This window comes from Salvia hispanica, chromosome 2, assembly GCF_029641045.1.
Source record: "Salvia hispanica isolate PSC_SH4W2 chromosome 2, Shi_PSC_v1, whole genome shotgun sequence".
Classification (NCBI taxonomy): Eukaryota; Viridiplantae; Streptophyta; class Magnoliopsida; order Lamiales; family Lamiaceae; genus Salvia; species Salvia hispanica.
The window spans coordinates 7,737,908-7,763,770 of NC_142693.1; the positions used below are offsets into that span (position 1 = coordinate 7,737,908).

The 25,863-nt window shown below is 34.4% G+C and overlaps 3 protein-coding genes and 2 pseudogenes across 6 annotated transcripts; 4 read left to right on the forward strand and 1 right to left on the reverse strand.

Moving 5' to 3' along the window:
* Positions 1-322: 322 nt before the first annotated feature.
* LOC125186042 (WUSCHEL-related homeobox 2-like) lies at positions 323-1,599 on the forward strand. The gene is made up of 2 exons (XM_048082352.2): positions 323-759; positions 1,173-1,599. The coding sequence occupies exons 1-2, from the start codon at positions 423-425 to the stop codon at positions 1,502-1,504; spliced, it is 669 nt and encodes a 222-aa protein (XP_047938309.2). The 5' UTR covers positions 323-422; the 3' UTR covers positions 1,505-1,599.
* Positions 1,600-11,902: 10,303 nt separating this feature from the next.
* LOC125215678 (UPF0481 protein At3g47200-like) lies at positions 11,903-13,497 on the forward strand (annotated as a pseudogene). The gene is made up of 2 exons (XR_016134862.1): positions 11,903-11,927; positions 12,113-13,497. The product of XR_016134862.1 is annotated as a UPF0481 protein At3g47200-like (transcript).
* A 2,135-nt stretch (positions 13,498-15,632) lies between these two features.
* LOC125201872 (synaptotagmin-3-like) lies at positions 15,633-18,997 on the forward strand. Its single transcript, XM_048100159.2, has 12 exons — positions 15,633-15,861; positions 16,433-16,531; positions 16,625-16,675; positions 16,758-16,881; positions 16,990-17,108; positions 17,197-17,298; positions 17,387-17,461; positions 17,542-17,618; positions 17,698-17,947; positions 18,021-18,392; positions 18,474-18,599; positions 18,698-18,997. Exons 1-12 carry the CDS (start codon positions 15,751-15,753, stop codon positions 18,824-18,826), a joined length of 1,635 nt encoding a protein of 544 aa, XP_047956116.2. The 5' UTR covers positions 15,633-15,750; the 3' UTR covers positions 18,827-18,997.
* A 640-nt stretch (positions 18,998-19,637) lies between these two features.
* LOC125201918 (uncharacterized) lies at positions 19,638-22,359 on the reverse strand. Of its 3 annotated transcripts, XM_089064163.1 has the most exons (5): positions 22,123-22,359; positions 21,508-21,709; positions 20,633-20,759; positions 20,437-20,556; positions 19,638-19,910 (listed from the first exon to the last, which is right to left on the reverse strand). In XM_089064163.1, exons 2-4 carry the CDS (start codon positions 21,684-21,686, stop codon positions 20,485-20,487), a joined length of 378 nt encoding a protein of 125 aa, XP_088920289.1. In that variant the 5' UTR covers positions 21,687-21,709; positions 22,123-22,359; the 3' UTR covers positions 19,638-19,910; positions 20,437-20,484. The 3 variants fall into 3 exon arrangements, with proteins under 3 accessions (XP_088920289.1, XP_088920288.1, XP_088920287.1); XM_089064162.1 differs by lacking the exon at positions 19,638-19,910 and having other exon boundaries at positions 20,148-20,556; positions 21,508-21,691; positions 22,123-22,358; XM_089064161.1 differs by lacking the exon at positions 19,638-19,910 and having other exon boundaries at positions 20,148-20,556; positions 22,123-22,358.
* A 1,361-nt stretch (positions 22,360-23,720) lies between these two features.
* Positions 23,721-24,386, forward strand: LOC148931508 (uncharacterized; annotated as a pseudogene).
* Positions 24,387-25,863: the final 1,477 nt, after the last annotated feature.

Below are 25,863 nucleotides of genomic sequence, written 5' to 3' on the forward strand. Positions count from 1 at the left end.
TCTATGTCTCACCTTTTCTTTGCTCCACCAACGAGTAAAGGAGTCGTCTCAATTTCTCACCTCTGAATCAACTCAAACTCTCATCATCCTACCAATCTCCCTTTCTCTCTCTCTTCACTCTATCTAGTCTTCTGCAATTCCCAAAGACTAGGCCCTATACTCCTTATTCAATTCTTCCCAATCTACCCCTACTTTCAATCCCAACGCACCCCCTCCTCTAGGGGCATTTTCGTCATTCCATGCATGCCTCAGCCGCTACCCTCCATGTTTTCAGAGATGTTTCTGCACCAAAAACTATACGCATGCAATGCAAATTATCTTGTGTGTTTGTGTATTTTTCCCCTTGTTTGACTCTTTTTTCTATATGATTGGTTGATTTCTAGGGCTAGTGGTCTATTTTGCCCCTTTCCCATCCCTATAAAATGGGCACATTACGTACTAATCAGATCTCAACAATGGAGGGGGAAAGGGAAGATCAGAATGTTGGAAATGGAGGGTCGAGATGGAATCCAACGAAGGAGCAGATAAACATGCTGGAGAGCTTGTACAAGCAAGGGTTGAGAACCCCAACTGCTGAGCAGATTCAGCAGATCACTGCAAGGCTCAGAGATTATGGCTACATCGAGGGCAAAAACGTCTTTTACTGGTTCCAGAATCATAAAGCCAGGCAGAGGCAGAAGCAGAAGCAGGAGACTTTTGCTTTCTACAATCGCTTTCTCCATTCGCCTACTCCTCTTTTCCCTCCTCCTTACCAGAATGGTATGTGTGATTAATTTGTGTGTCACATTTTGCCTTACTTTTAGTGCCTTTCTTGATTCATTTTTCACACCACTACTAATGTTTGATGTCCTTTCATATTCTATTAAGTAATACTACCACTAAAGAATGGATTTTTATATGAAATTACAAAAGAAGCTAATGATCACATGCCAAAGAATGGATTTTTATTCAACCATAAAAAAAGATTGGATTTTTATCTACCATCTTAGTCACATGCTAATAATGGGTGTGTTTCATTGGGATTTTGGATGCGTATGAGACTGATTCCTGAAAAGGATTCATTTGCTTGATTGTGTATTATCTCACAAACAGCTTCTTTCAAAGCAAGAATCTTCAAATTTCTGCATTTTTTTCACTACAGATTGATGATCCAAATTTGCTACATTTTGCAGTGATTTGCAGCCCATGCTACATTCCTACACCAAAGAGTGATGCAATGTATTACCAGCAGCATCCCAAGGTACAACCCTCTACTGCATCAGGTGGCTTCAAGAGGTCAAGAACAAGCACTGATTCCCAATCAATGGAGCATGTAAGCTGCAGCAGCCATGATCAGGAAACACTGGATTTATTTCCAATCCACCCCACCGGGATCTTGCAGTCAAGAAGTCATGATAATGATGAGAATGAATTCAAGAACCATAGTTTTAGTGCAGATAATTCACCAAAGCTGTCAACTTCTAGTGATGATCAACCCTTTTTCAATTTCTTTTCTGGGAATTGAAATGTGTTGCTTTAGTTTGATTGTGAGAGCAGAATTTAGATAGGAAAGTTCTAATTAAAGTTTCCTGGAAAAGTGTGGTATTTATCAAGGTTCACTGAATTCTAGGTTTTTTTCAGGGATGACTGACAGAATCTATTGATTGTGGGTTGAATTTTCTTTTTTTAATCAAGAATTTTTGTTTTTGCACAATTTTCTTCTTGTGGATTTTGAAGTAATGTTGCTGTTTTTGGGAGGTTGAGCTACTGACACAAGACATTGCTTCTCCCTTTTGGCCATGGACAAAAATGCTGTTTGTGTTCGAGAGAGAAGAGAATTCTTTATTACTACTCCCGTCCAAAAAAAAAAAAATAGTCTCATTTGTGAACGACACAAATTTTAGTGTGAAATTTGGTAAAGTAAAAAAAACGTAGGAGAAAAAATAGGTAAAGTATAAGAGAGATTAGAAGAAAAATAAATAAAGTATAATAGAGTTGCTTTCCATTTTTCGACTATTTTTTATTACATCCAAAAATCACAAAAATATGACTACTTTTTTACACGACTAGAGGGAGTAGTATGTTACTACTTTATATTGTTAACATTTATAATAAATCAATGTTCCTTGGAAGTGATATGTCGATTATTTATTAGTAATTTACTTTTACATTGTTAACATTTATAATAAATCTGTGAAGTCGTGATCACTATTCATGAAATTTTAGTTGTGCACGAGTTTTAATGTACAGTTAATAAAATAAAGAGAGGTAGAAAGAAAAAGTAAGTAAAATATTGTTAGTGGAGAATTGGTACCACCTTATTAGAGAAAAAAAAGTTCCTAAAATTAGAAAGTACGTATTCTTATGGGACGGACTAAAAACAAAAGAGTACATATTCTCGTGGAAAGGAGTGTAGATAAATATTGTACTACCTGTCAATGACGGACCCAAGAATTGAAACTCATGGGATCGAATATAAGTACAAAATAATACTCCTCTGGTCCCCATTAAATGTCCTATATCTGACCAACACGCGTTTTAAATAATTGTTTGACTTTGTGAAGGAAAGTTGATGAAAAAAATTAGTGGATTGCAAGTCCTACTTTTATATATTACTAGTTTTATAGTAAATGTGAGTGCGATGAGTTAGTGGAATACGTGATCCATTACAAAATGAAACATTTATTGTTGACCGTCCAAATAAGAAAATATGGCACATTTAATAGGGACCGGAGGGAGTAAAATATATTATATAAATAATTATTTTAAAACTATATAGGAGTATAATTTAAATAGAACTTAAATATTTATTTTTAAAGTAAGATTCCAACAATTTAGAAAAAAAATCAATAAATTAAATAAAAATAAAATGAAAAAATATAAATATAATTAATTATAGGGTTTTTGGCTTTTTAAACCAAAACCTTTCCCCGAATTCCGGTTTTTCCCATGAACTATAAGATTTGTTTTTAAAACCACGAACTTTCATTTCGTTAGGATTTTCCCATGGCGGGTCAATGACGAAACCCGAGTTGTCTACATGCCAATTTTAATCCTATTTGTCACTAAACTGATTACTTGGATACTATTTGGCACAATAATACATACAATCACAATTATTACATAACAAATGACAACTTTTGAATAAACAAAACACAACTTTAACATTTTGAATTATGCTATTCGGGTCGGAAATGTTCTATTCGGGTCGGGTTGGGAAAATCCTAACGAAATGAAAGTTCGTGGTTTTAAAAACAAATCTCATAGTTCATGGGAAAAACCAGAATTCGGGAAAAGGTTTTGGTTTAAAAAGCCAAAAACCCTTAATTAATTACTAACTACTACTCCTTCTTGTCCCACTTTAAGGGTCCTAGTCACGTTTCTGCTCCCGTTTTATAAAAGTGATATAAATAGTAGTGGAGAAATTGTAAAGTAAGATAAAAATAATGTAGAGAGATATCATTTCTCCACTTTAACTATTTATTAGTAGTACCGTTTTTATAAAAAAGGTGCGTAATTGTGAGTAGACTCCTAAAATGAGACCGGGAAATACTATTTAACTTAATAAGCCTTCCCATTATTTTATTTTAGATAAAGGATTAGACAAACTAATTTTAATAAAAGGCCCCATTTCTTCAAAAAATGTCTTCGTCCTTGTAAAAAAGACGTGTGAACTCTTTGCACTCTCCCTCTCAGTCTCATCTATTCTTCGCATTGATATTCTCTCTCCCCTTTCATTTTACGGCAAAGGCCGAAGAATTATGGGTGGAGATCCACCGCTCAATCATTTTTCATTTCTTTTAGATTATATTACATCTAAAGTTCTTTTTCTAGACTCAGCTTCTAAAATCCTTCTTATTTTGATGTCAACCTCTTATAGATGTTCTTTTCACTAAAAAAAACTCATATTTCACCGACGAAAATGTTCGACATTATGAAAACTAAAATTATTCATTTGAAACGTTCATTCTCGTATTATTATGCCTTGAATCTGTATTGTTTGTCCCTAGTCAAACAGCCTAAGGAACGGATCTAATATTTTACCACAAGGGGTAAATGCCCCATCTCAAAAAAAATTTATATGCTATTTTATCATTAATTTCTAGTTATTTTTGAAATATCCTTTCATATTCTCCTTCTTAAATTCTTAAAATATATTTATATAGAATTTTTGATCCACCTATATAGAATTTATGGATCCGTACCTGAACGACATAACTCTATAATTTGAAAATAATATGTTCTCCTTTCCTACCCATGGACGTAATCAACACAACGTTGGTGAACCACGTAAAAAGTCTATGTCTCTTTATGTTTCTGTTTATCTCGATTACACAGTTATTCTATTATGTCGTGATACTAATTATGATATTGCAACATAACCGACAAATTCAATCATCCACAAGTTACCATTATCACCAATAAACAAGGAATTTAAAGTTTTACATAATTTGTAAAGGGGTCATTGTCTATATAGTGAGTTTATCAATACCTGAATACTTACACACGTTATAACTAATAAAATATTTAAATTAATATAAATATAGATAATATTTAAATAAGCTAATATCTTTAATATTGTATGTATTTTATTATATAAATCTACAGAAACAAGTCACATTTTAAGTACCCGATTATTTTTGTCTTTATGGAAATTAATTATGCAATATGTAAATGTTCTTACACATCCAATCAAATGGTAACAATCAATAATATAATTCAAAAGTAAAAAATCAATTAGATATCAAAAAGTAGTCTAAATAATAAATCGAGTATCGGGTATAATGGCCAATACCCAAATTATCTTAAAATTATCTTAAATTTCATTACCTAATCCCAAAAATTGGGTACTGGATATCCAATACCCAGCGGATATAGGATCAGTTCGGGTAAACCAAATCCCGACATCCGTATGCCCACGCCTATCGATACATATGATATGAGATGTGGGAGATCATGGTTTGTTTTTCTTTCTTAAATTTTAATCTATTTAGTTCACGGTGGGTTTACCACTATTTCCTTTTTTTTTTACATTATATTGATAATAATCCAGGTAAAACATCTTATCATTAATTTAGGAATAATTCAAAAATCGCATTTATTACCTATTAATTCGAGGCCCATATATTTGAGTCGTTATAGAATTAATAAGCAATTACATTTGATCTACAAGAGTTGACTATTTACTTAAATGCCGGTTCGGTTATTTTTCCGTTTTTACATTTGATATCTCCAATTTAGAGTTCTATCTTGCTATTTTTTTCCTACTAGTATCAACCCCGTGCGTTGCACGGCCTATTGAATTTTCTTTATACAAAAGTGAAAATGTAAATTAAATAAAATTGTGAGAAAAAGTAAAAATTATATAGTTTTTAAATACAAACCAATGACATCAATTACGAAGCAATCTTGATTATGTTACTAATAATTTTTGGTAATGTTGATAAATTAAAATAGTTTTCCATATTGTCTTATGGATATTTTTACTAATGTTGAAATTTTAATCTTATACTTATGTTTGAATTAATTATATTGTTCATCAATCCATTTAACTACTAATTATATAACATTCAGTAATTTCATTAATAAAAAACAATATCAGAATGCAACCAAGAAATTGAAGAAATCAATAAAAAAAATAGTAGAATCCAGAATCATTTATGCTCATGCAGCTTTGGCCCGCCGCCCATCGGCCTCCATCTATCTCCAACAACCATCATCTTCTCCGCTCATCGTCTCCAACACTTTCATCGTCCTGCGTCTACACCATTTTCTCCATCAAACCAGTTTGCTCTCATATGTAGATAAGAACTTCAAACAAAAGTCAACTATAGACCCTTATTGCAATTTCGAGAAATATTTTCATTCGTGAACAATGCGAACACAACTTTGTGTTCTATAAAATTTCATAAAATACTTACCAATTTCAAAACCAAACTTGGCAAGGAGAATGCTTCCATAATTTCAACATTTGATTGATAAAGTTATGATAGTTTGTAGATCACTAAGAAAGATTAATTCAATTTTTATGGTTTCAACAAATATTAGTAACATAATAATCATACAAAAAGAATCCATAAAGTGGTTATTATAAAAAGATAATATTGATAAAAAGCAAGAACCATACTGAAAATAAATCTTTTTTGCAGAAAATCGAGTAATGCAATAGATTATAGGTGAAGGTAATGAGAAAGTGAGTAATAAGCCAGCGAATGACATCTACATATATATAGACAAAAAAAAAATATAGAGAAATTATAGTGCGTTAAAATTTACATTAAATTTTCCTTAATACAATTACTAATAATGTGTAATAAATTTGGCGGTTACAAAGTTATAAATTTCTAATTAGTGTAGTCCCAATTCCATAATTGATGGATATGTAGTGCTTATTATTGAGATTAAATCACAATTATTAAAAAATTGTAACTGCTAATATTTTATAAACCTTTATGAATGAAATTTTTCATGCCACATTTATCGCTCTAATTAGTGTAATCGCCTACTCTATGGATGAAATAGAATTAGTGTACGATTAAGATGAATTGATTCAAATGATAATAATAATTGGTGACTAAATTATAACAGCCATATTAAATAATTGAATTAATGTTTTATAGGTCAATCAAAATAGTATCTAATTTTACAAAATAATCCAAAACTTATAAATATTATAAGTAAGGCCAAAACTCGCCTTTTATATATGTATAGATTTTATTCTCCATTCACTTAGCTTATTTTTAACACAATTTCTTAAAGTTCTGCAGGAAGTAAACGTCTCTATTACAAAAGTGTAGAAAAAATATTACTTTCTCTATCCCTAGTAATTTGGCACCATTTGACTTGACACGAGTTTTAAGAAATTAATAGAAAGTGGGTTGAAAAAATTAGTGGTATGTAGGTCCTACTTTTATATGTTAGTTTTAAATAAAATATGAGTGAGAATGAGTTAGTAGAATATAGAGTCTACTACCAAAAATGGTAAAAGCGAAAAGTGAAATTCTTTTAGAGACGTAAAAAAATGAAATAGGTGATAAATTTTTAGAGATGGAGAGAATATTATGAATACCTAGGATCCGAACATTTATTATTCCTCATAACAAATTAGAATATAAATAGGTCATGCATGGATAGCAATTGGAAACATTGCAACCCATAAATTATTTAATGGCTAAGCTCATCGCATCTCTTTTGCTAGTCATGTTTTATCTCTCTCTCGCCACAGCTGGTAAGAATATACTCTATCTCTCTTTCTCCCTCTCTCTCTCTCATGAGTTGATAAATTTGCAGGTAGAAAAGACCAAGAAAAACTTTGTCAAACGGGGGAAAAGTTGGAGTGTAAAGTGGGGGAGGAAGGAATAAGGTCAACATGCTCAAACTATTGCAACGTAATCCTAATTAGCCGCGGATTAACACTCTTTCGAGCAGAGTGTATTAACATTAGTCCATCAAGTGAAACTTTTTGTGCATGTTACTATCCTTGTTAACCTCAATTATTTTTATTAAATAATTGTATTTTCTTTATATATCTACCTTTTTTTTCGTCTCTTATAGAACCCCTCAGAATTTATTCCGAGTTGTGTGATTGAAAACGTGTTGTGCTCATGTTTTTTTGAGCGACTTCCATTTAAATTACAAAAATGTAATCCAGTATGAAACATTCATACGGTAAAGGTCTTCGTGTAATCCATAAAGAATTAATAAGAATTGACACCAGATCAACAATTAACATAAATGCATGTTCGGATTTTTTTCAGTTTTGCATTTGATGTCATTTAACTTCTTCATAATTACAAATTAATTCTTAAACAATTTAAAGAGGAGTCATTATTTCACTTTCTTGGAAGGCTTTCAATTTTTATGAAAATATCAAATCCTATAAAAATGAATCATAGGTTTATGAATCCTAACAACTTTATTTTCTCGTGTTTAAAAAATTATCAAGATTTTAAAGTATTATATTCAATTTAAATACTAAACTAAAAATATAATAAAATTTTTAGTGATAAAATAATTAATAATAATAATCATATAATCAATAGTTTAAAATTATAATAAGATTTTTTAATAAATTACTAATAATTAATTATAATACTCCTTTACTATGGACATTTGAACAACACAAGAATTAATGCACAACGGAGGAAGTATGATTTATAATATTAAAAATAAATTAATTTTTAATTTTTAATATACTTATAATAATTGATGTCTAAAATAATAAAAATTGTTGAGTACAAACTCATCCCACATCGGGAATCTGAGATAAGTTGAAATGTGTATATAATTTCTGTCCAACCCCAATCAGTTTTAGGCCTTTTGGAAGTGACCCAAAAACAAATTCGTGCGGGCTTGACCCAAGGCGGACAATATCAAACTGTTGTGGCAGTCGACAATCCGAACAAAAACTATCGTACTTCATTAAATATTTTATGTAAGAATTCTAAAATTAGGAAAGTGAATCCCTAGAAAATGTTGGAAATCAGAATCTTGGAAAATTGTACTACTTTCTTTATCTATAGAATTTTGATTACTTTTCTAGATGAATTAAAAGTTAAAACAAACACTTGATTCTGAAAATTAAGAAATCAGATAAATTTTAGAATCCTAACAAACAAAAATAACCAATCAATTTTGCTAACTCTTTAGAGTGGTTTGAGTTTCGTTAGTACACGGCTCGAGATTTTCCGTATAATAAAAAAATGTTTTTAAGAATTTATAGTTAGCTAAGCTGTTAATTTGTGTTTCTAAATAAGACAAACTAAACTCCACATATAATAATAGCAACAAGATACGGCTATTCCTACAAATATTGAAAAATATCTTTTTAATCAGTTAACAACGTTAATTTGTATTTCGTACATACACCCTACGATCTAGATTTATATCAATAGCAGCAAGATACGGCTATTCCTACTCCAAATTGGATTTTATCATTACGAGAGGGGTTTATTAGCCAAGGAAACCAAGTTTGAGTTGGATTAGGTTAATTAATTATTTCCTTTGTCAAACAAGGTATTGCATAACCTATATGATATGGATAAACCTCCTATCGGGGTGATCGGCGTCCGTAGATCGGCGATCGATAAATATCTGTCGCGGGCGAGTGCCCGTCGAGCACGACGGTTGTCTCTCTATGGAGAATAGAATGAACGATAATATTGATATTCTTATTGATTGAATGCTATGGAATACTCCACACATATTTATAATATGTGGGAATATAAGAATATCCTAAAACAAATCTAATAATATCTAATCAAATATGAGAAATAAAAGGTAAGTCAAAACTAACTAACTAATAAATATATGCTCGTATCACTATATCTCTATATCTATATGCATAAACCTAAAACAATTCATAGATTCATTGTGTTTTAATATCATGGCGGGAAAGACGGACGAGATCGATGAGTTTGCACCCAAATTCGATGGAGACAATCCACAACAATGGGTGCTTAACATCCAAACCTATTTTGATCTCCACAAAATCCCATTAGGTGACAGATTAAACATAGTCGAGCCACATCTAATCGGTGGCGCTTCACAATGGTATGAATGGATGAAGAGGCACAACTTGCTAAGCACTTGGCCCGGCTTCTTGGAAAAAGTTCGGACATGTTTCGGGCCCTCGGAGTTCGTGCACTACCAAGACCAACTGTCGAAGCTCACACAGACAGGCACGGTGGCACAATTCCAAGCTGAATTCGAAGCGATAGTCAATAATATTGTGACAGGAGTTTCTGAGTCCGTTCTTGTATTGTGTTTTGTCAACGGATTACGACGTGATTTGAAGGCGCGAGTGGAGGAGGACATGCCGAGGACGATGGTGGAAGCTTTTGCGGTGGCTCGGTATTATGAGGAGATGAGCCCACCCGTGATGGTGGATGGCTCGGGTACGGGAAAGGATAAATGTGGAACTATTGTTGATCCTCTTTTAAAAAAAAGGAAGAGACTTAGTTCGGCTGAGATGAAGGAGAAGTGGCAAAAGGGACTTTGTTTCTACTGCGATAGACAATATATTCCTAAACGTCCATGTCAATGTAGAAGAAGATAGCTCAGTTTTTTTTTATCATACAATCATCTTTTTTCTTTTTCTTTTCCCTTTTTCCGTTTTGTTGGATATAATATTTGTTAATTTATTTACGGAAGTTTTTAGATTCAATTGAAAGAATGAACAAAATACACACAAATTAGACATTGTTAGATTGAATTGAAAGAATTAACAAAATAAATTTAAGTATAAATATGAGTTTAATTAAAACAAAATATTTTATTGTTGTTTTTTTTATTAAACCAAGGGCCCGTATCCAAAGACAGGGACCCAACAATTTAATTAAGAATAGACGAGTCTTCCACTCGATAAATTTTTTTTTAAAAGTTAAACACTAAATATTATGAAAAATACATAAAATTTGACACTATAAAAATGGGCCTTAGTTTTTAAAGAAAGGAAAAACGGCGCTTTACAAATTCAATCAATAATCCATAATTAAAATCATGAGTTACAAACAAAAACAAATTCAGTCTATTTACAACCTAGATATATAATTGGAAACTTAAAACATAAAAAAAAATCATACATAAACATCTCAATATTGTACTACTACTACTACTACTATATAACAAACATACACAGAAATTCATCATCGATCAATACCCATAAAATAACTTCTCATTTACAAACAAACACATATTGAAATACCACAAAATACAACAATTAATACTCCAATAGCTGGAAACTTAGGAATAGAAACATACTTCTTGATTATATATAATAGTTGAAACAAAACAATGAATAAAATAACCCAACAGACTAGTAAGCGAATCGGAAAAACTATAATAGGAATGGGAAAATCTATTTTTTCCCTTAACTTGTTGAGTTTCAATTAACTTACAGCTAGCTATATGATCAATATTTTAAAATCGGACCAATAAGTGAAATTATCGATTAATAGTTTAATCAATCGAACTTATTTGACCACTGGGTCATCCAAAATACTACTCCAGTTGCAGTTGATCAGTTGTATTCTTTTCTGTGTTATCCAACTGTAAAAGTTATTCTTTTATGGCAAAGATTAAATACATAAATTATTTTACTTTATTCTTCCTTTTACTCATCTACTTTATTTTCTCTCATATTTTATTTAACTAATTAAAAACTTCCTTTTTAATCTTCGTGCACAAATTAAACGCCTCAAGGAAGAAAGGAAATAACTATATACTACATCTGCCCAAGTCTAATTAAGTAGAACATTTTCTATTTGACATGTAATTTTATGCAGCCTTGTTTTATGAGTTGTTGAGAGAATAAATTAGAGATAGTGGTGTTTTTTATTTTAGGAATTATGTCAAATAGAGCGAGAAATCCAAAAAAAGAAAAAGAAAAAGAAAATATATCACTTAGATTGGAACAAAGGAAATACTCCCTCTGTTTCCAAAAATAAATATTCTTTCATTTTTAGTCCATTTTCTACAAAATAAAAATTTTCTTTTTTTCTAAGGAGTCTAAGGAGGTGTGACTCATTTTCTACTAACATTTTTTTTTTCTTTTTATTTCTCACTTTACCAATTTTTTATTGAACCCGTGCTGTTTCATGATTTTTTTTTTAACAGAGGGAGTATAGGCCCATCTGAATAAAATAAATATGAGTAAAACAATTGAAGACAACCGGGAAGATGCTATATACTAGTATAGTAATTAATTTATAGTAAAACCGTGTTTGGTTCGGTGAATGAAGTTTATTAGGAAAGTGACAAGCCATATAAGTTATAACTATGCTTAAACAAATTGGAAGGTTTACGCATTCCTCTCTTATTAACGTGTGCGCGTATTAGTGAGGAGATTAAACTGTGACGCGGATTCATTTATCTATAAAATAAACCATGTCCCCCTATTTATTCTTCATAGCCCCAACATCATGGCAGAAACCAAAAAAACCCGAAAAGTATGTCTTGTTTGATTATGCATACTCTTATTTCATTAATACTATAATCTCTAATTATGTCCAACTTGTATTTGTTCATATAGTTATAGACTTTTAATTTATATATAGAGATGGTGTTCATAGTCATAGGTTTAATTGCAGCTGCTTCTCTAGAAGCTAACTCAAGTTTTGTCTGTTTGTTTCAGAGGTTGAAAATGTCAGAAATAGGTAGCAGCAGTGATCGGAATGTCAACATTGTTCAACTTCGGAATGATATTTGCTACACAGCATCAACTCCATCCATCTACAGAGTCAACGATTGCCTGCGTAACACCAACGAGAAGGCATACGATCCAATGATCATCTCCATCGGGCCGTTGCACCGAGGAAAATCCAACCTCGAAGCCATGGAGCACCACAAAAAGAGATACCTCAAGCAGCTACTAGGAAACTACTCAACCAGTGTTAATATCTACATGGACGCCGTAAGGAACTTGGAGCAAAGTGCAAGAGAATTCTACGCGCAAGAGATTGGGCTCGATGCAGACCAGTTTGTGAAAATGCTGCTTCTTGATGGCATCTTCATCATTGAGTTCTTCCGCGAGTACAATCTTGTGAATGGAGGGGTAGTAAATAATATAGACAGAAATCCAATCTTTGGTTTCAAATATGTTGTGAGTCATCTCCTTCATGATCTAATGCTGTTCGAGAATCAAATCCCTATGTTTGTTGTTGAAGTCCTCTTCCAACTCTCCAATCATAATAATAATACGAAGTTCAAAGATCTAATCTGGCCCTTGACAGGATGTAGTAGAGAAGATGTGCCTAATTATGCTAGGCATCTCCTTGGCCTAGTTCATTCTGTCAAATGTTTCTCCTTTGCTCAACCACGCTCGCATGAGAAAGGTTGGAAGGAGAAGAAGAACATAAACTCTGCCACGGATCTCAAAGAAGCCGGTATAGTCTTCAAGAAGAAGGCCAAGGGGGAAGATTGTAGTTGGTTGGATATCACATTCGAGAACAGGACACTTTACATTCCAGAGTTAGTGATCAGATGAGATGGAGTCGTTGTTTAGAAACATGATTGCATATGAATTCTATCTCCCATGGAGTAGCCCCAAGTACGTAAGTGACCCTACGCTGCCTGATGAGCAGCTCCAAGGACGCAGAGCTGCTGCGACGCCGTGGGGTGCTCAGCAGCTGGTTGGGTGGGGATGCTAGAGTTTGTGAGGTGATACACAGATTGGGGACACATGCGTTTATATCTAGGCATTTTTCGTATGAGGGTGTTTTTGGTAGCATGAATGAGCACTGTGGGAGCAAGTGGAACAGGCGGCTCGCGGTGTTGAGGGCCAACCTCAAGAATTCAGGGCCAGTCATTTCTTTTATTGCGTCTGTAGCTTTGAGGTTGGTATAGTGGAAACGGTGTTTGCTGTTTCTCTTCTTTTGTTTCCATTTGTTTTATTGGAATTTGTTCACATTAGTAGCAAGTACGTAGGTGTTCATTTGCATATCATTGCAGAAGAATTCATGTATGATGTAACAGATGTTGAGTGTTTTATTGATAAATAATATGTGTGTTTTGGGCTTCTTTCTTGCTTCAAAGTGTTGACTGGTAAATATACTTAAATTTATAAACAAAATTTGCAATCAAACTTGCACTCAACTAGGAGGGGTGGCAAATCGTGCATGTTGTGTCGTTATCATATCGACACAATAACGACACGACACGATAACACGAACACGATCCATTAAGAAAACTTCAAACACTAACACGAACACGACCCGCTACCCTCAGACACGAACACGACACGAACCCATTAACGACACGAACCACTTCGGGTCAACACGACACGATAACAACACATATATGATACAACACGATAACAACACTATAATAATAATATTATAATATATTAATATTATTTCTAATATAAAAAATTTAATTTTAATTTTAAATTTTTAAAATTTTAAAATAAATAAAAATAAAATTAATATTATATATACTTCACGTGTAACACGAACACGACACGAACACGATACGAAATAATATATAGTATACTTAACATGTAACACGAACACGACACGAAATTTTCGTGTCGTTATCGTATCAACACGATAAGGACACGAACCCAATAAGCTTTGCCACATACCCATTAATTTCGTGTGGATTCGTATCGTGTTATTGTGTCGTGCCAAAAATTGTCAGTCCTAGTTAGAAAAGACATTTGAATTTTTATCACGTTAAACCTCCAATTAATATATCTCCATATTACTTTTGTTTTCCTATTGCCATTTGTCGAAACTCAAAACAACGATATCGATAGAAAAAGTTCATCATCCTCACATGATTTCACTTTTCTTTTTTCCTTCTTTTCTCCCTCAATTTGGATATTTTTGAAACCAGATAATATAAAAGCACTTTATAAGATGACAGCATTAATGAGCAGCAAAGGCAAAAGAGCTAACAATATCTAACCTTTTTCACGACATTTTCGATTTTATACAGTTATACTATGTATATTCTCATTACAATAGTACTACATACATACTTAATGATAATTTGTAAACAATAATATTGATATATACATAATACTTTTGAAAAAAAGTTTCAGATGCGATTCTCAATTAGCTTACGACATGTAGTTTTCAAATAAATGTTCCCAATCCATCAAGCCCCAAAAGACACAAAGTTTTACATAATCGCACGTATACAAAATTAGAAGAAAGGGACAAAAATAATTTTATACAATAAAATACGTATACAAAATTAGAAGAAAGGGAAAAGAAACAATTTTATGTTTTTAATTTTTTTCTGTTTATAATACAGTTATTTTTCTTTTTTATTTCCCTTTTAATGTATTATTTTCATTTTTATTTTTTATTTGTTAGTTATTGTATTTCATAAATTTTGACTGCCAACAGATTAATTATGAAGTACAGCTAAAATTAAATACTAAAAACAATTATAATCATCCATCACTTGAATTGCAGTTTTATAGTTATTAAATAAAAAACTATAATAATAAATTATACTATTGGTTTCATTTTATAATAGGGGGCCCTTGTCGGCAAATTCCTAAATTTTCTTCAAATTCTGGTTTGTATATATCAATTTTAAATCCCCATATAAATTACCAAACTATTGATTTGTTTTATTTTGCATGCCTTCAAAATTTTAGCACATATTTTAACAAATAAAATTATTAAATCTAATATAATACGATATTGTTTCGCCGCCTGAAGTGTGACGTAGTTTTGATTGGCGTTTGATTATATACCAACTTAGTTACTCTACCATACTATATCAACGATGAAATCTATATTGGTTACAAAATCAGAAAAATAAATAATTTAATTGCAAAATCATTATACATCAATAATTTTGATAATCTATACTCCAATTTTAAACAAGTTCTCAAAATCTGAATTTGACAAGAGTTTATTTACATGCAAATTACTGTTTAAAATAAATGTTATGTTTTTAACAATTCGAATTTTTAAATCATTATTTATTTTTTTAATTTAAATATAATTTTTTTATTATAATACTAAGAATATTTAAAATTAATGGTTCTTTATTATTTATTGCCTTTTCAGAAATTTGAAAAATGGTTGACGTGTACCTCATACGTCCATTGGCGGTTTACACTCAAAAATTCGCTCTTATAAACGTTTCGCTGTTATAAATGTTCCCTTTTTAAGATGCTATCGGGATCGACTACAGTTCATCTTTTCTTTTTTCCTCTTTTATTTTTCTTTTTCTGTTCGGCACTAGCTCTCTCGCTGACCGCTACCATTTTAGAAAAATTAGGAAACAGAGTGTTTTTGCAGTGAAGGAGGAATGGGATTGTTGAGTAGTTTGTTTGGAATGATTGGTTTTGGAATTGGGCTGCCGATTGGTATCTTCATTGGATTTTATTTGTTTCTTTACTCTAAATCCGAAGATGTTCAGGTAATCCCTTCTCCAAATGTTTGTTCACTTCTGTGTGTGTGTGTTTCTACTGTTGCATTGAGATTTTGTGCGATGTGGCGATTTATGGAAATGTTGAGACATTTATGCCTTTTTTGCTTCCCGATTTCTCTTCTCATGTATTCGATCACATACAATTCGTGTGTGTGTGTGTTTTATTGGTTGGTTGATTGATTAGAAAGTGATGCTTAGCCAAGTTAGTGTGTTTGTGTGTGTTCTCTATCACTTGGTTTTTGGAACCTTTTTGTTATTTAAGTGCAACATTCAAATTGAACGAATTTATCGAATTATTTGGTATTACAATCATCATCATCATCATCATCATCATCTTAGGAGCAATGTGAGATGGCGTTAGTTTCTGAGGTCATGGAATTTTTCCTGATGAATTTTAAAATATGAGTATATATAGAAGATAACGATGTAATTGTTGTTCCTCGTGTAGGCTTGTCCGCGTTATAAAGTTAGAATCCACTCTGTCGACAGATTATGCATCAATTGTTCGTTCTACTATATTACTGGATGTGTATTCTGATTAGTTATGAATCGACTATAGGATCTGGAGAGCAAGCCACTCTGTGAGCTAGACCCCGTTGCATTGGAAGACCTTATGCCGGAGATTCCCCTGTGGGTGAAGAGTCCTGACTATGACCGGGTAAAAATGTGTACCTTGCCTGTTTGGTGGCAGTATATTTAGAAAGAAAGAATATCTAGTTATAGCTAATTTAAAAATGTTTTGAATATGCAGGTAGATTGGTTGAACAAATTTATGTCACATATGTGGCCTTTCATGGAGAAGGTATCTTTTGTAGCTCATTAAACTTTGTATATACTAGTAATGCATCAAGAAGATGGTTTTTTCACTGATAAACGGCGTGCAGGCAATCTGCAACTTGATTAAAAGCACAGCAGAGCCGATTTTTGCAGAGTACGTGGGGCAATTTAAGATAGATGCCATCGAGTTCAGGAATCTAAGCCTTGGCAATCTTCCACCAACCGTTCACGGTGAGCTTTTCTCCTTCTCGATTATTTGCTTGAACTAGATGTCCGACTTTAAAATGTAGAGCACCTTTATTAGAGCATTCAACAAATTGTCTTGATGTTCTCTGGCAGGCCTTAAAGTCTCTGAGACGAACGAGAGGGAACTAGTCATGGAGCCAGATATCAGATGGGCCGGTAATCCAAATATAATTGTTGCAGTAACTATTTCGTCTGTAAAAGTGACAATTCAGGTAAAAGTCGTCGCCTCTCTTAAATGAAGGACTACATTTATTCAGTTTATATCAAGATGGTTTTTCATTAAGGGGCCTTAAAACACAGTTAGTCGATTTACAAGTATTTGCTATGCCTCGAGTGACCTTGAAACCGCTCGTGCCTACAATTCCATGTTTTGCAAACATAGTGGTGTCTCTTTTGGAGAAGGTATGCTGTCAATACAAAGTTTAACTATTTATACATTCCTTTTTTCATATTTTTTTTGGTCAATTTAGAGTTTGTTTCTTGCTTACAGCCACATATAGACTTTGGAATGAAGGTGTTGGGAGGCGACGTGATGTCCATTCCTGGCCTTTATCGTTATGTTCAGGTAACAAAAAATCTCTTAGTTCTTCATCAACTCTTTTTATATGAATGATGGACTTGGGTGTCATCATCTAATCTTGACAGGATAGGATTAAAAAAGAAGTTGCTAGTCTTTACCTATGGCCAAAATCTCTTGAGATACCGATGCTTGATGCTTCAACGTGAGTCACTCATTTGCTCAGAGTATATAATATTGCCATAATCCTATTTCAGAACTGAAACTGTCCATCTCTGTTATAGGGTGGCTGTGAAGAAGCCTGTTGGAATTTTGCACGTGAGAGTTATACGTGCAACAAAGCTTCTGAAGATGGATCTACTCGGCTTGTCTGATCCATATGTCAAGCTGAACCTCAGTGGAGAGAAGCACCCGTCCAAGAAAACTACGGTCAAGAAAAAGACCTTGAATCCCGAGTGGTACGAGGAATTCAAGCTCTCAGTGAAGGATCCTCAATATCAGATGCTTCTCATAAATGTCTATGATTGGGACAAGGTAATGATCTGCATTTTGGTGTTAAAATGAACTCGTTTTTTCTGTCTAAATCCGGTGTGATGGCTTTTAACAGGTAGGCTCACATGATAGGCTGGGGACTCAAGTTTTCCCTCTGAAAACGCTCGTGCCAAACGAGGTGAAAGAGGTCACCCTTGACTTGTTGAAGGACACAAGCATCTCTGATGTTAACAAGAAGCAAAGAGGGCAGCTGTTTCTCGAGCTCACATACGCTCCGTTTAGAGAAGACAGCCTCAGTTTCAGTGGGGTTCTCGATGGGTACAGTAGGAAAGACAGCGTGATGGATAGGGCTCTGAGCAACATAAGCACGACAAGCGCTACAGGACTACTCCTAGTCACCGTGCAAGGTGCACAGGATGTGGAAGGATCTCGCCACAACAATCCATACGTGCTGATCATCTTTAGAGGGGAAACAAAGAAATCAAAGGTAGTCTTCATCTCACACAATACAATTTTTTCTTTACGTCTATTTTCATGATATCAAATGAAGAGAAATGGTGGGTTTTAGATGTTGAGGAAGACGCGAAACCCTGTGTGGAACGAGGAGTTCCAGTACTTGCTGGAAGAACCTCCATTGCAAGACAAGATTCATGTGAAGGTTATGAGCAAAAGGAGCCTCAGCTTCCACTCTAAGGTATGGTATTACTCCGTTCCTCTATTCTATTCCGATGTTTGACCTGAGGTAGCTCGGCTCATTTACAACCCTTGGTGGATATTTTGTCCCCTACATAGGAATCCTTAGGGCACGTCGACATCAACCTTGCTGATGTCGTGCACAATGGGCGTATCAACCAAAAGTATCATTTGATCGACTCGAAGAATGGAGTGATACACGTTGAGTTGAGGTGGAAAACCATATGAGGAAGGGTTGAAGATGATGATGCATTGCAAAGTGGTAGATAAGATTGATATGTATGGATACAGAGATCTTGGAGGGTAAAGTAGTCATTTCAATCTTGTGGTTCAAAAGCTTGGCGCCAAAGCAATTCTTATGCGAACATTTAAATTGAAATGACAAAATAAAATTTACTACTATTACAAAAGTTTAGGAGTTGTGATAGAGATTTATACTTTGTGGAGCAACAATTTTGTAGTGAATTCTTTTTCTTTCTAAACCAATAATATACTAGTAGCATTTAGTATTGATTATAATGATTACTTGATATGGATTAAAAAAATATTTTCTGCGTCCATTCAAAATAGTCATAGTATTTTTTTTTTCATTTTAGATGGTCTACCAAAATTAATCTCTATCAATCTTTGATAAGTTTTCTTTTCTAATGAGACGAGACTTATTTTCTACCAAATACTTCAACTATTTTTCTCTCTATCTCTTTTACTTTACTGATTTTACATTAAAACTCTTATTATCGTCCATTACCAAAAATAAGCAAAACTGAACTTGGATCCAAAAATTGGTTAAAGCTGATGACCATTCTAAGTATCAAAATAGATAAAACTTTTAAATTGTAAATTCTAAACTGGCGAGGCCTAGTTCTTGCTTGTTTAGAGAAAGAAACACAATTATCAAAAGAAATGGAAAATCCAAAACGACTCAACATTTCGTGTTCATGCCATAACCCAAATAGGCATATAGTAACTTCGTAAATTTGTTTTATATGATTGTAAATGAAAACACAACATTTTCTCAAACAAATATTTAGATAATTGTTTTGCAGATATTACCACATTGTCTTGCATTGTTTATTCATGTATAGAAAGTAAACCCAACAAGAAAAATTTAATGCACAACAATTACTCACTGAAACGTTTCAATATAGGAGTATATAACATTTTTAGGTTAGTCACTTCATCTTCCTTAGCAAAAACCTTAATTCCTCTAATTCCGCCACCACCGCTTCACGGCCGTCTGTGCTAGGGTTCACCCACAATATTATTATTCGAGTATGGCTAAAGGTATGTACGAGTACCTCAACTTAGATCCCTGAAAGGTGAAGCTTTGTTTAAACTAATAAACAAAAATAAATAAAACTAACAGATAATGATAACATATAGTACTAGAAAACTGAGTTTGGAACAATTGGTGGATGTAAATCATGTCATGTGAAACATGCGAACAGAATCTACCCAGAGCAAAATGGAAAGATATTAATTTGCAAGGCCAAATGTTGGAAGCCTCTTTTTTTACAGCTAAAAACAAATAAAAGGAAAAGAAAAGATGTCATGAGAAATATCATATTCATGTATGAAACATTGGTCATACACAGTTGTTCAAATGGAAAGAAGTAGCTGAACCCAATGTGCTATTCGATTTCTACTCAGAAGAGCCAAAACTGATCAACTACTGTGACTACATAATATTTCAAGCTTTTAGTGAATAGAAAATTCACTAATCAGTAACTAGCACAATGAGTAGCATGGAACAGAGCAACAATAACAGGATCAAAATCAAAGAGGCATACGTGAGAAGCTTATTCTATCGTAAAACTAGCTGACAGGAGCAGGCAGACCTTTGAAACGGAAACAGAAACCAGCTCCTTGAAATGTTGCACCAAACTTCATTTATCTTCAGTGGGCTTGGGGATTTTCTTGTATTCATAATTATCTATGTCAACCTTTTGCTGCAAAGCCTGTAAAAAAGAGTATCCTCCTAAGTGAAAACTCACTACATACCTCACTTCAATTACGCTATCAGTAATAGGTTACCTTCAGCTCTTCCTCCAGCGAAGTCTTTTTAGGGTTGTAAGCATTAAGAGGTCCCAATCGTGATAGTGCTTTTCTTGTCTCAATAATTTCCCATTCTTTGTCATCCCTCACTTTAGCAATGTCCTTGCTGAACCCAAAAATTTGCTCCATTAAACAAGCAAGCAGATGAACATATAACACCTCATTGTGGCTGACAGTGGTGAGTTTGATTAATCAATCAAATCAATCTCCATTTATCTATTGAGTGTGTACCCCAAAAGGTAGACAAATTCCAAAAGAAATGAAAACTATATAGGAATTAGGAGGACAAGAAACAACTCACTTCCAAGATATGCAAAAACTACTAATTTATCATCCTGCAAAAGGAATACTATCTATATAATTAGTGCACCTTCATAACCAGTTATAACATCCAAGAAATTCTTCCAAACTGCATCGACAAATACTACATCCCTGGCCTGACGAATGTTCACTCTTGATGCAACTCACAAGAAGTTAAAACAACAAGGGATAAACCATAAGCATATAGAATGGACTACTGTAGTCAATATTTGAATTGTTTGAGGCACCTAAATCAAATACATGAGCGACGAGTTAGTTGAAAATAATTTCTTGAAAAGAACTAAAAAATGATTCATTGAGCTATAAAAGCTTGCACTCGTATATGAGCACCCTAACTTCATTTAGTCATCATGAAATAGCAAATTGCAGCATATTCAGGATTAGCTTGCACTGTAATATCATTTACACAAACTACCTAATCAGATCACATATCTTCACTCAGCGAAATTTTAGAGGCGATTCATTAAAGGTTCATATATCAGTGCTAAAATTATGGAAAGGAAAACTATGATTGAACTCACAGTCAAACTGACCTCCCTTGAAGTAGATGACCGAGTCCCAGTGCTCCAATCACAGTGAGTGAGATCATCGGAAGACCATATCTCAGAAATGGTGATCGCCTGCCCCAGCGCTTGAACTTCGAGGCTGACGGCTGAACCCTAGCCGTTGATCGGTTATCTTCCATTGCCGCCGTCGCATGAGCAACCGTCATATCCACTAACAATAACCATCCACCTGAGTCAAAAGTTCAATGAACTCTCAATCAAAAACAAATCCAGCATTTCACTGTCCAAGATCATGTATGAAATTAAGCATTAGCAGTAGCATCTCATGATTTTCTCAGATGTAACAACATTTTTTTTAGTTTTCTTCATTATCAATACCAACCATATGTAACCCACATCTCAAACAGTCTGCATACTCACAACCTAAGTCATCAAGAAGCAAACTTTCGATTAACACCTACAGCTACAGCTCCAAATCTGATTCTTTAATTTCATTTCATTTCATTTCAATTTCAAATCAATCCAGAATTATAGTGAAAATACAGGAATTTTCTGTTCATATATATGCGTGTATTTATACGGGGAGGGAGAAAGAGATGGTGAGTTGCAAAGCAGAATTCGAAACAAAAAGAAATTAGTTACCTGGGCGTATAAATGGACGGCGCGAAACTGGAACAGGTGGGTGGTGGTGGATTGCGACGGGTGCTGGGCTACAACTAGAAGAGAAGCAAGAATTGGGAATAGGAATAGTGCGTCGGGTAATTATTCACAGCTAAATCCCTAATTGACTCAATCGGGTAATTAGTTTTGATAATCATATCAATATGTAATTCATTTCTCTGAGGAGTCGATTGGTTCTAGTCATGGGTTTATAATATGTTTGGGCTTCAAATTGGTTTATACTCGGGATGTGCAATTATTCATACGATAACACTTGTTTGGTTTCATCATTCAACTTAGGGGTCGTTTGGTCATTAAGGTGGGTAAAGTTTATAAACCTGGTTACCTTTGGTGTATAATCTGTGCATGTCGTGACTAATTACCATTGGCTGTGTGGTTGAATAAAGGCCAAATTAAATACAAGGCCAATCCTATCGTTTGGTTGACCGTAGTCATAAGGAGTGTAATGTTGTGCTGCCATTTTTGCCCCTAGGGTTGCAGTCGAATTTTAGTTTTGCATAATCATAAAGCCGCAAATCCCTCTCAGAATTTAGACATTCGCGCAGTTTTTTTTCGGAGAAGTCTCACCCCCATCAGCGGCGAATGCAAAATTCCTCCAAGAGAGAAGATCTAAATCCCATCCAGGTTAGATAGTTAGAAAGTGGTTCGCTCATTCCCTGATTTACGCAGGTTGTGAGTCTCGGTTTTCCATTCCGTTATGCACTCCTCGAGAACAACATAGTGGTTGTGATGTATGCTGTGCGTATGCCACTATAATTTCAATGTAAAACGTTGGTTTGAAGATTTACATTTTCGGCTAAATTTCTTGCAATTGATGTTCAGTTTACTTTGTTTGGCGAACGCTACTGCAAATGTGTTGGTATGTTTTATTTGCTTAACTATGTTTACTGAGTTAATTTGAATGTGACTCTTGCTCGTTTATTCTTAGAAGCTATGTAAGATTATCGAAGATTTGTACCCTCTGGAAATGGTAGCCAGAACAGACAAGGTTTGGGATTTCATGAACATATTCATGTCCATAGTTTGGTCTCGTATGCATACTTACACATTTATTTTACTTGATGCCCTACATTCCTCAATTTGTCCCAGGGAGTAGCCAATACCGAAGGGGGAACGATCGCAGAGCTGTTATTCCCCGTCATTCTTGGTCTGACCGTGAAGAGGTTGTCCTCATGGTTGCCATGAAGGATTTGGTGGCCCGTGGGTGGAAATCAGATAATACGTTCCGAGGAGGCTACTTGGGCAAGGTTGAAGAATGGCCACAAAAGGAGTTTCCTAGAACTGACTTGAAAGTCAATCCTCATATTCAGTCTAACATAACGGCGGTCAAGAAAAGCTACAACTTACTGGCCAAAATTCTTGACGTAGTGGTGCTAGTTTCAATGTGCATGGAGATTTTAAGATCGATTGCGAAGATGACCAGTGGGATCAAATCGTTAAGGTTTGTTATGTTTAACTAGCCGTTGAATAGTAGTCACTTATGATAGTCTCTTTAGCATAAGTTCTAAGCTTGAACATACTTGTATCTTCTCACGTAGCAAAACAGCCGTGCTCGCGGCATGCGCACGAAGTCCTGGCCTTACTGGGAGGATTGGAAGGTTATCTTCAGCAAGGACGGGGCAACTGGTGGACAAGCCGAACGGGTTGCTGATGCGGCGGCAGATAGTTCGCTAGATGCGCCTGTTACTAAGATAGATGAGAGTAATGACTATCATCCTAGCTTCGATGATTTTCTGGGTGAAGACGAGCAGATGTAGGCTATGTTTGCGAATACTAGTGTTGATGACAGCAGCACGCAGAGTGAGGCGAACGCTACTGCAAGTGGCCACGCTCCTCCAAAAAACAAGCGCAAATGCAAAGTCCGGGAGAATGATAACGACATAGTTGAGCTACTCGGAAAGCTGCATGAGGAGACCAACGCTTGTTTGGAGACTTTGGCATCACGCATTGGGTACGAGATGGATTTGGGTAAAGCAAGGGCGGAGATCTTTCGTCATTTGGGCAACATACCATAGCTGACCGAGAATGAAAGGTATGATCTGTGCGACATCATTGGTAAGGAGAACTCCCGGCTAGAGATCTTCACATGACTTCCTGATGCTTCGAAGGCCGGATATGCGAAGCGTATCTTGGAGAAAGAGAGTCGCATCTTGCAGGCTTTGCATCGCCAACTTTTTTTGTCTTATGAATATTATGCTCTTTTGGACAATTTCGGCCTTTATTAACCGGTGGTATAGTATAATAATGTTTTGTAGCCCGAACCGTACTGGTGGCTTTTGTGTGGCTGTTTTAGGACGTTGCTTTGGTAATGTAATTAAGGTCGACGCTAAGACCTCTTAAAACTAATCGTACGTGTTGAATTATGTCTATCTAACTTCAGTACCTTGCGTTTTCTTATTTGGTCTCATTTTAATTTTTGTGAATGATATGCTTTACAACCCCTTTATTGTTGTATCGAACAACAGCTTGAATGTGAATGATGCATGAGCTAACCAGTCTATATACTCCTTATTTCTCTTCATAGTGTCTCTCCGAGTGCAAGTATGGTCATCCATTAATGTAAACCATTGCAAGTTATAGCAGTGGTCTTTATACATTCTTTTCCCCATTAGCTATACACACCTATCAGACACTTAATGCAACTCCATTCATAAAATGATGAGAATTGATCTGCATTGCGATTGTAGTGAGCGACAGATGAGCGAATCCTTCCACGTCACCCCTTTTTATTAATTTTATTCTACGAATTTTTCTCTCTCCTCATTTCCACCTTCTTCTTCTTCTTCAAAGTCTACACCTCAAATTCTGCTGCAATTGTCCATCTGCAAAAGTGTAAAACTCTCTCCACTCTGATCCACAATTTTTTTCTTCGCCGTTCCTTAATCTTTTATCACAGTCAAAAGTTATACCAAGGGGATAAACAATATTCGACAATTTTTTGTCCATCGTCGATGAATAGGATGAGAGAAAGAGGATGATAGAGCTTCAAATCTAATGCTACTGTCGCCAATTGGGATGCGAAATTTTAAAGAAATTTATCTCGTTGACCGATTCACTTCTTACCCAATTTCATTCTCCATAAACGTTTGTTCCTCTTCCTTCTTGCCAATTCTTTCTCTCTCTCTCTCTCTCTCTCTCTCTCTCTCTTTTTTTAATGTGAGTCAAATTCCTTGTGCTCAGTTTTTATCAAATATTCCCATTTCATTCTCTCTATCGTTTAATTGTATGCCTATAATATTTGCCTTCTTAGTTATTTAATCAATTCTTTTCTACTATAAACAACACAAATCGCATTTTCTTCTCTTTTTTTAAAAGTCGACGTCCTTAACGTTCTTCCTCGGATATGACACCCCGACTTCAAGAACTCAGTTGTAAATGAGCAAGAAGAATAAGAAGATTTGTTTTGTTCTGCAAGCAGAGTTAGTTTCAAGGCAGAATAATCCTCCTCTATTTTGCAAAAGAAGTAAATTGGCTTTGTTATGTTACTTTATTGCTGGGGTCACTTTGTGGATGTTGAATAGTCTGATTACTAGAGTCGGGGCTGCATACTTATTTATCTAGTCCTGTGACTGTTCTTCAATTCTAATAAATTTGTTTGTGATGGTATTAGCAAGCTTGAACTTAATACGGTTATGTTTTAGAGACAAGATGTTTAACATCTTTTTGCGTTGGCATGTTATCAGTTGATTCTTCATGTTTTAG